General features: G+C 65.4%; 3 protein-coding genes across 3 annotated transcripts in view; all 3 read right to left on the reverse strand.

Moving 5' to 3' along the window:
* Positions 1–140, reverse strand: part of H696_01582 (hypothetical protein) — a gene marked incomplete at both ends in the record, with an annotated part of 2,321 nt that extends 2,181 nt beyond the window's left edge. The window contains one exon of the mRNA XM_009495483.1: positions 47–140. Coding sequence (XP_009493758.1) covers positions 47–140 — 94 coding nt within the window. The remainder of the gene's footprint in view (positions 1–46) is intronic.
* Positions 141–1,368: 1,228 nt separating this feature from the next.
* Positions 1,369–3,498, reverse strand: H696_01583 (hypothetical protein). Its single transcript, XM_009495484.1, has 6 exons — positions 3,266–3,498; positions 3,023–3,141; positions 2,786–2,919; positions 2,472–2,551; positions 2,171–2,355; positions 1,369–2,023 (listed from the first exon to the last, which is right to left on the reverse strand). Exons 1-6 carry the CDS (start codon positions 3,346–3,348, stop codon positions 1,599–1,601), a joined length of 1,026 nt encoding a protein of 341 aa, XP_009493759.1. The 5' UTR covers positions 3,349–3,498; the 3' UTR covers positions 1,369–1,598.
* Positions 3,499–4,598: 1,100 nt separating this feature from the next.
* H696_01584 (hypothetical protein) lies at positions 4,599–7,827 on the reverse strand. Its single transcript, XM_009495485.1, has 5 exons — positions 7,661–7,827; positions 7,425–7,550; positions 6,739–7,226; positions 6,535–6,632; positions 4,599–6,422 (listed from the first exon to the last, which is right to left on the reverse strand). Exons 1-5 carry the CDS (start codon positions 7,737–7,739, stop codon positions 4,646–4,648), a joined length of 2,568 nt encoding a protein of 855 aa, XP_009493760.1. The 5' UTR covers positions 7,740–7,827; the 3' UTR covers positions 4,599–4,645.
* Positions 7,828–8,650: the final 823 nt, after the last annotated feature.

Raw genomic sequence — 8,650 nt, forward strand, 5'->3', positions numbered from 1 at the left:
CCACCACCCAGGCAGGAGCGCGAGGCACGCCAGCATGATCACGCACAGATGGCGCCGAAGTTTGTGCGCACTCGAAAGTCGTCGATGGTTTTCGGGAAGGCGTCCACCCGCTTGAGGGGGATCTTGGCTGTGAAGCCCATTTTGCCGGGAAATGGAGCTGGGTAACACCCAGGACAAGGTCCCAAAGGGAGGAGGTAGAATGCCGCAGAGGGGCAACCGGCGAGGGCGAGAAGGAGGAAGGAAAAGAGGGGGGGGGGAGGAATCAGAGAGGGCGCGCGAAGGATGGCAAGTGGAGGAGAGGCTCACGATGGGGGTTCCATGGCTGCGGTCGGCATGGCCTCACGTCCTGAAAAGTAAAGAGCGAGAGAACGACACGACACTCCCCTCTTGCGACCTCCTGGTGACCCGGGACAGCACTCCGACCCGGATGCGCCTCAACAAACGGCCGATGGCCCCCACCCCCGCTCCCGGACCAAGCTGCGCCTAGCGCCGCCGCCAGCGAAAGATCCGCAGTGCGCCCTCCCCTCCCCCCCCCGCCCACCCTATGGGACGGATTGACAACATCGGTCAGCTGTTTGGCAGGGAAAAACTCTGGCGCGCATTCCCCGAGGGGTAGCCAACAGACACCGGGGAATGTTCCTGTGCTCGCATCCTCCGGTGACCCTCTCGGGCCTCGGGGAGTAGAGCCCTCTGTCTCGGTGGAAGTTGGACAGTGTACCCCCCGGCCCTAGGGTGTCGTCGCAAGGCCGCCCTCCTTCCCCCCGGGCCCCGATCTTCGATGGGAGAGCTCCAAGAAGTCTGGCCGGATGTTCCGGACAATGGACGCCCCGACCTGTGGGTTGGCCACGGCAAGCGTTAACGCTCGCTTGTGGGCTAAGTTCATGGGGCTGATCTTGAGCACGTGCCTCCTGGATCACTCTGCATATCCAGAACGTGGATCTCGTTCCCTCGCCGCTCCCGTCGAGCTGGCTGCGGGGCCGAACGACCGGCGCGGGTTGTTTCCTCCTGGGCAAAGAACCAATCCCCGGCGATGTGTGGTCGCTGCCTCGTTTTACTCACTTACTCACTCGCCCTCTGTGCCTCTCTCCTTTTGGGTCTCTCAGTTCACCCGGTCCTCTTTCCATCAAGACTCGGAGATATTATGACCATGCTGGGCTTGAATCATCCCGGGAAGAAGGCAAAGAGCTGTCTTCCGGCTCCTCTTCTGCCCTCCCTCTTCGCCCGGAGACCCTCCTTGCTCGAAATGTAATGTCGCCAAACAACCCAGATTGCTGAGCACACTTGGCAGTCCCAGATGTACAGACACGTGTACACACACACACACACGCACGCACGCACGCACGCACGCACACACACAGCAAAAGAGAGTAGCCGGGGGAAAATCAAGCAGATGCATTTGGTATTGTGTGGGGAGGGGGGGATATAGTGCGTTGCATGAAAAAAAGACCCGCCAGGCGCGCACAGCCGCGGGGCCCCCGACCCCTTCCCCACAAACTGAGGGGAGAACTAGCACGGGAGGGTACACACTGCGCACGGCGTGGCTCCTTCCCTGGCTGAGGGAGAGAGCGCGAGAGAGAAAAACGGACACCCAAGCCCATTTAACGGCGAGAGCCGGAGTAAAGCTGGACCTTGTCCATGACAATCTGGTGGCTGATCTCACCAGGCTCGCCGGAGAGGTTCATGGAGACGTGGTACGGGTGGAAGGTCTCCAGGACGGCACCCTGGTGAGTGCCGACCTTGGCCTTGGTCATCATGCGGACCGAGGGGCCGACAACCGAGACGAAGGCGAACTTGGTGGTGGGGATGCCATCGACCGGGTCCACGACACGGATCAGGCCGTACGCCAGGGAAGAGGTGTTCAGGTGGCCGGCCAGAACATTGGCGGGCTCCTCCTCGTTGCCAGAGGCCAGAACGGCGATCGGGTTGTTCAGGGCGTCGCCAGGGTAGTGGCACAGAACCCAGGTGAGGTGGCCATCGTGGACCTGCTTGATGGCGTCGATGGCCTCCTGGGAGAAGGAGACCTCTGCATGGGGGGGGGGGGGAAAGGCGACAAGGTGCGCGCGAGAAGGGTGGGGACGACATGGCGAGTGAGCAACAGAATGGGGCACACGTGGTGGAGGAGGAGCAAACGGGCGTGTGTGTGTGTGTGTGTGTGTGTGTGTGCACATACCGGAGGACTTGCCGCGGGGAACAGTGCCGAGAGTGGGGCCGGAGCCCTTGACAATGCGGGCGCCAGCCGGGGCGGCAGGGGTCGCCGGGGCGGCGTTCTGGGTGTTGACGGTGTGGGCGCTCAGGGCGGTGTAGCCACGGACCTGGCGGTCATCGATGTTGTCGAGGATGTTGTCGGAGCGGCCACTGTGTCAAGCCAATGGGTCAGGGGCTGGGAGGGGCGCGCGCGCATCGGAAACATGTGTCTGCGGGCGTCTCGGGAAGAGACAGGGCAGAGGGGAGGAGGAGCTGGGGAAACGTACACATTCTCGGCGACACGCTTCTCAATATCGGCGGGGGTGATCTCGCTGACCTTGGTGATCTCGAAGTCAACATGGTACGGCTATGTAGCAGGGGCGAGGGCGAGGGGGGGGAGGGAGGGGGAGGGCGAGGCAGGCGCGTGTGTGTGTGTGTGTGTTTGCGTTTTCCGCGCGGTCGTGTGTACGAGCACACGCACCGAGGGAAGGTGGGGGAATGCAGGATGATGTGGTGCGGTCAGTTGGCTGGACAGATGGACACTGGTCGTATGTCGGCGGTAGTGTCTCGGGCGGAGGGGGGGGGGGGGGGGGGGACATACCTCGAAGATGCCGCGGCACTTGCCGAAGACAATGCCGAACTTGCCGCGCTTGACGAAGGGGACATGGTCACCGAGCAGGTAGATGTACACGAACTTCACGGTGTTGGACAGGTCGAACTGCTGGTTGACACGGACTGTGTGTATGTGTGTGTGCGCGTGTAGACATGCAGAGTGAAGCGTCAGTGGATGGTGAGCCGCAGAAGGGAGGGAAGCAGGCCAGCGGGTGGCACGACGCACCGAAGGCATGCATGGCGCAGCTGTCGTCCATGTTGTTGATCATGTCCTGGACGTCACCCTCGCCGGTGGAGTGGAGAGCCAGCTCGTTGGGGTTGTCATCAGGGTGGACGGCGATGACCCTGCGGAAGACGAGGCCAGGGGAGAAGAGAAGAGGAACAGGGCAGGGGGGGGGCGCGCAGATGTAAGAAAGGGAAGTGGCGGGGGGAATGCCGACAAGGAGACAGGCGTCGAGCCGTCGCGTACCAGGTGTTGGGCTTGGCGTCGTCGCGAACGGCGGCGATGGCGTCGAGAAGAGTAGACTCAAAGGAAACGTCGGTGGAGGACATGGCGTGTGTGCGTGTGCAAAAGGCGGGAGAAAGGTCCAATCCAACAAGAGAGAAGGCGGGACGTTGTCTCTCCCCCCGGGCGAGCCGGGGCCAGCGCCGCGCGCGGGGCTTTTAAAATGGCCCCCGGCTCCCTCGCTCTCTCGCCTTCGGCCCCTCTCTGCTCCCATGTTCCCGGGGCTTGCCAGGGGGGGAGGGGGGGATGATGGGGGTGGGAGGGCCGCTCAGGGGGGAGTGGACTGGCTTGGCGCTGGTCCGCCGAGCAGGTCGCCAGCAGCCGGGGCCAAGAGGTGTCCCCCCGCTCCCACCCCCGCCGGTAGCCCTCCCAAAGGCCAAGACGGCCTCCCCCGACTGGGCTCGGCCCGGTGTCGCTTTTCCCCCTTTTTGCTCCCTCTTTCCCCTTCTCTTTTTTGTTGGGTGCGCTCTCGTGGAACCACAAGCCGGGGGGGGGGGGGGGGGGGGGGGAAGGGGGGAATAGAGAAGGGGAGCCCACCAGGGTGTGGCCGGTAGACATGAACTGCCCCTGTCCCCCACCCCCCGTGTGGCCTAGTCGCCTCAGTGGGACCAGAAACAAGAGGGGGAATGCCCCTGGGCCGGGTGCTTCTCGGTGCGAATGCGCGCGGGCGCGCGAAGGAAAGGTGGGGCGGCCTGTTGCTGGGCCACAGCGGTTTACCCCGGGGGACCGAGGCTCCTCCCCCCGGCGTGCCCCCCTGCACTCCCACACCCCGACCAAGTTGCCAAGGGTACATGCCCTGTTGTGCGCACAGTCGAGCCTGGACAGGGGCGGGGGGGGGAGGGACCCGGCAGGACAAGCCGACTGGCTCTTGGGGAGAAAGGGCGGAAATCCGAATTTCAAAAATATAAAAAATAAACCACCGAGCGTGCCTTGCTCGGAATGTCTCGAGCCCTTGACTCATGCACGCCCACAGAGCCGGGCGCTCCTCCGGCGAGATCGGTCAGCCCCGCTCCTGATCGGGCGCGCGCGCCCCTCCCCGTGTAGTAACATCCCTCCTGGCCCCTCGCCCCTTGTTGGACACTTTCGGTTCTCCCTCGCGCCGCCCCCCCCCCCCCCCCCCGCCCAACATTCGCGCGCACGCCCGCGCCGCCAGCCGGCCGGCTGGCTCCCCGCCCGGCCTTGCCGCAAGAAATGCCAGGGCCTTCGAGAATTCGGCGATGAGCGTCTGGGCAACCCGGTGGGAGGCATTCCCCCAAGGCCAGCCCCCAACCCCCACTAGGGCCTAGTGTAATTGAGCAGGGCAGAAAATATGACAGATACATTCCGAGAGAGCACGTGCTTGACTTATGGTACGTGATACAGGCGGTCCGCCACACGTGCCACCACATCCAGGAACTGGTGCATCGCGGCGAAAGTGCTTGGCTGGCCCTGGCCAGGATGCTGCTGTTGTTGCTGCTGCTGCGGCGGTGCTGGCTGCGAAGAGGACGCCTGCCGGGCGGCCGCCGAGGGGAGGTGGCCCTCGGACATGCCAGCCCCGCCACGATTGCCCCCTGTCAAGGACTCGGCCTGTGCTTGTTGCCAGTCCAATAGGTGCTGGCGTAGAAGTCTGAAGAAGACCCGCGCATCATCGCGGGTCAGGGCCGGAAGCTGGTTCAGCGCGGCGGTTTGCGAACCACCGGAGGAGGAGGAGGAGGACCCAGCGGCAGCGGCGGCAGCGGTAGTGGCAGCAGTGGACCCGGCGTCCGAAGGGAGGGGGAGCGCCTGGGCCTCGCCCATCGGCGACGCATCCATCGCCAGGGGGGCGGTCCCAATGGCGACAGCAGGAGTGGCAGGAGCAGAAGCAGCGACCGCCGCGCCGGCAGCGAAGTCCGCGGCTTCCCCCCCCGAGGCCGAAGGCTGGCTCGCCCCCGGCGGTCGGGCGGAGAGAATGGCGCTCGGTGGTCTTGATGCATTGCGATTCGGCGATGGCGATGGGGAGATCGTCCCCGTGGCCGAATGCTGCCCCTCGGATCCGGCGGACAGGTGGCTCATTTGCCGAAGGCTTGGCGAAGGGGTGACGCCCCCCCCTCCGGGCGGCCCGGCCCCATTGCCCCCGGTGGCAACAGACATCGTAGAGGCGGTCCCATGCTGGGACTGCTGGTGGAGCTGCTGCATGGACGGCGAGTTGCCGGCGAATGTTCCGCCCGTTCCGCCGGCCGCCGGCGACGCGAGGCCTCGCCTTCCAGTGGGCGCGCACCCGCGCCGCAGCGGATCCACCACACGCTCCAGGATGTCCAAAAGCACCTGGCGGAAAGTCCGCTCGGCCAGCAGATGGCTGGCCAGCGACAGGAGATTCGGCAAGAAGCGTCGCAGGAAGGCCCTGAGCGAGCCGGAGGGCCGGCCGAGCTCCTGCTCCAGGGCCATTTGCAAGGCGTCACGCAGGCGATCAAATTCCACCGTGTACGCCGCGCCCCGGAGGGAGGCCGCCGCCTCGACGAAAAGCGGGTCAATCTTGACCGACACGCATGCCGTGACCAGGGGCAGTTCCGGGCTGAATGCCGGATCCCGGCGGAAGTGCGCGTGCGTGCCATCCGTCCAGCCAGCCATCACGGCCACCAGACAATGCTCAATGTCCGTGAAGGGAACCTGCCATAGCCGCCGCGAGCGCGTAGTGACCACTGACGAGATGTTGCTGTTGGTGGAGGCCGCCACCGTCACCGGGGACCTGAAGGCAGAGCCCGATCGACTGGCCGCCACGGGCGAGGAGTGCCCATCGGCCCCGGTGCTGGAGTAGGCTTGCAACGTTGACAGGGAGGATTCCGAGGACATGCCGCCATGGGTGAGGCTGCTCATGCGCTCGGTCGAGTGAAAGGCCATTCCAACACTGGCCGAGGTGACGCCCAGCAGAGGCGCCGCCGACATGGAGCCCAGGTCGGCCGGGGCCGCGGCGGCCATGGCAGCGCGCTCCTGCGCACGCATCTCCTCAAAGCTTTGCGGCGCCGGGGGCCGTGGCGCCGGAGCTTCGACACTGGTGATGGCAAATTGGTGGGACAGCGAATCGGCAAATTGGAACATCTGGCCGACCGGTGGTGCGCCGACATCAATGCGGTGATAGCGCGCGAAGATGATGCACGCGTAGCGGCTTACAGGGGGGGGGGGGGGGCAGCGAGGCGCGGGTCAGCATGCAGGCCCTGCATCGGGAGGTGTGACAGGTGAAGGGAGGGAAGAGGGCGGAGGAAGAAAAGAGTACGCACTTGACCAGCGCATCTCCCAGGCAATAGGAGGACTTGATCTTCTCAGGGAAAGGCCCGGTCGTGTCGATGGCCTTGGTCACGCGTTTGAAGTTTTCCAGCTGCATTCGCGTGTCAGAGAGGGGAGGGGAAGAAAGGGGGGAGGGGGGCGACAAACAGTTGCACCACACAGCGACAAAGCTCATGGGCGCGGAGCAGCAAACACACCTGCCGACGAAGCACGGTCTGTGCAACGGCCAGGATCTGGTCCGAGTGTGTCTTGATGTCAATGGCGGACGTGCGCGCGCCGGCGGCGCCAAGCAGACCGAAGGACAGCTGGAAAAGCAGCCCACTGGCGAAGCTCCCGCCTCCGCCGCCACTGCCGAGGGCGCCATCGCGAGTGGTCCCGGCAACCGGCCGCCCGAGGGGGGCCAGATCGGCCGAGGAAAGCCCCGAGCCTCGGGAGATGCCCGTGGTGGCGGTGTCATCGGGCGCATGGAGGCTGGCCATGTCGTGCATCAAGGTGGCCCGGCGGACGTAGCGCATGAGCTCCTCCTCCAAGAGCTTGCGTGTGGAGTTCCCCAGCTTGGCGTGGGAGATCACCTGGCGAGCGAGGATGTCATCGATGTGATAATACTCGTCCAGTACCCGGGCTATGACGTGCCGCGGCAGGGGCGGGAGAGTGCTGACCGGGACGACAAAGAGGTTGGCCGAGTCTATCGTGACAAGTGGCGATACCAGGGGGCGGGGGCGGGGACGGGGGCGGGGGCGGAGGCGGAGGCGGGGCGGGGCGGGGCGATGAGGGACGTCGGCGTGCACATGTCAGGCCTGGTGTGTCTGCGGTCTGAAGCGCGCGGGAAACTGCGTGCGAGGGAAGGCGAGGGGGAGAGGGGGAGACAAAGAGGGCCACATACCGATCGGCGGCTCGACCAGGTGTTCTTCCATCAGGGCAAAGAGCCGGTATTGCGTAATTACATGGACCTGGACCTGGCCCGGGGCCAGCCGGTCGCGGAAGATTGGATGCTTCATGGCCAGGTGGGCTGCGGCGGAACCGGGGTGACAGCAGGCCTTTCGGTGAGGATGGACAGAGAGAAGGAGAAGGGGAGAGGATGGAGCCAGGCACGAAGGTGCACTGTATGCGGCCACGCACCCGGGATGCCTCGTATCCAAAGCTGGAAGCAAACATAGTCCAGTCGGGTGGGGTGGTCGACGACCCGACAAAAGCCCATGCCTTAGATGTGAGATATGCAGGGCGCCTGGGGCCGCATCTGCCGGATGCCGGGGGCTGGGTCAAGAGAGAGAGAGGAGAGAGGGAGGAGGGGGGGGGGGAGGGAGAGATGGAGAGGAGGGTGGTGTCGTGCGATCTGGGCTTGGGGATGCCGACAGGCGCGCTTTTTTTTTTCGGGCTAGGAGGGAGGGGAGGACGGGGGAGAGGAGCGTGGATACCGCGACCTTGGGGCCGCAGGGGGAAGCGGCGAGGTGGCGCCTGGTGAACCCCTTCATGCTGTGGGATCAAGAGACCGGGCGCCCAGCCGGTGTGGGATCGTTTCGTCGGGACCCCCGAGGGGCCCAAGGGGATGATTTTACGGACACATTTCCGGCAGGTCAATTTGGGAGATGCACACGACTTCCGGCCATCTGGGCCAGCCCTCCGGTCCTGGCACCAGCCAGGCACCCCGCTGCCCCCGCCGCCTCTCTCCCTCCCTCTATTTCTCCCTCTCCCAGTCCCCCCCCGATCGGAAGCCTCGTCCGTCTTCCTCCCCCCCCCCCCCCCCCCCCCGCCTCCGTTCCCGCGAGTTAAAGTGCGCGGGCTCGCCTTGGCCGGGGACTCCGGCCACCTGCCAGCTCCGTGGAAACTCGGCTGCCCTCTTCCCCCCGACACCACGGAGCACCCGCCCGAAGGGGAGCTTTCTTGCCCAGATGGCCTCTGCGCTCCGCGAGAATATCACGCTTCCTAAGGGCACCACATGATCCAGTCCCAGCCGTGGGCTGATGATTCCCGACGCACGGCCTCCGGTTGGCGGGAAAGTATGTATATTGGCCCCCGCCCTTGCCCCCGCCCCCGCCCGTGTGCTTGGAGAGAGGGAAGGAGAAAGAGCCCCCAGTAACTGCCCACACGCTTTGCGGCGGCCGCGGCGGG

This window comes from Fonticula alba (assembly GCF_000388065.1).
Source record: "Fonticula alba strain ATCC 38817 unplaced genomic scaffold supercont2.2, whole genome shotgun sequence".
Lineage (NCBI taxonomy): Eukaryota > Rotosphaerida > Fonticulaceae > Fonticula > Fonticula alba.

Bases quoted from the DNA above. Each gene is read 5' to 3' on its own strand.
- H696_01583 (XM_009495484.1), bottom strand. From the start codon at position 3,348: ATGTCCTCCACCGACGTTTCCTTTGAGTCTACTCTTCTCGACGCCATC. The intron at 3,142-3,265 runs GTACGCGACGGC...CGTCTTCCGCAG, and splicing joins GACGCCAAGCCCAACACCTG to GGTCATCGCCGTCCACCCTG. The intron at 2,920-3,022 runs GTGCGTCGTGCC...ACATACACACAG, and splicing joins CTGCGCCATGCATGCCTTCG to TCCGTGTCAACCAGCAGTTC.
- H696_01584 (XM_009495485.1), bottom strand. From the start codon at position 7,739: ATGGGCTTTTGTCGGGTCGTCGACCACCCCACCCGACTGGACTATGTT. The intron at 7,551-7,660 runs GTGCGTGGCCGC...GTTCCGCCGCAG, and splicing joins TTGGATACGAGGCATCCCGG to CCCACCTGGCCATGAAGCAT. The intron at 6,633-6,738 runs GTGTGTTTGCTG...ACGCGAATGCAG, and splicing joins AGACCGTGCTTCGTCGGCAG to CTGGAAAACTTCAAACGCGT.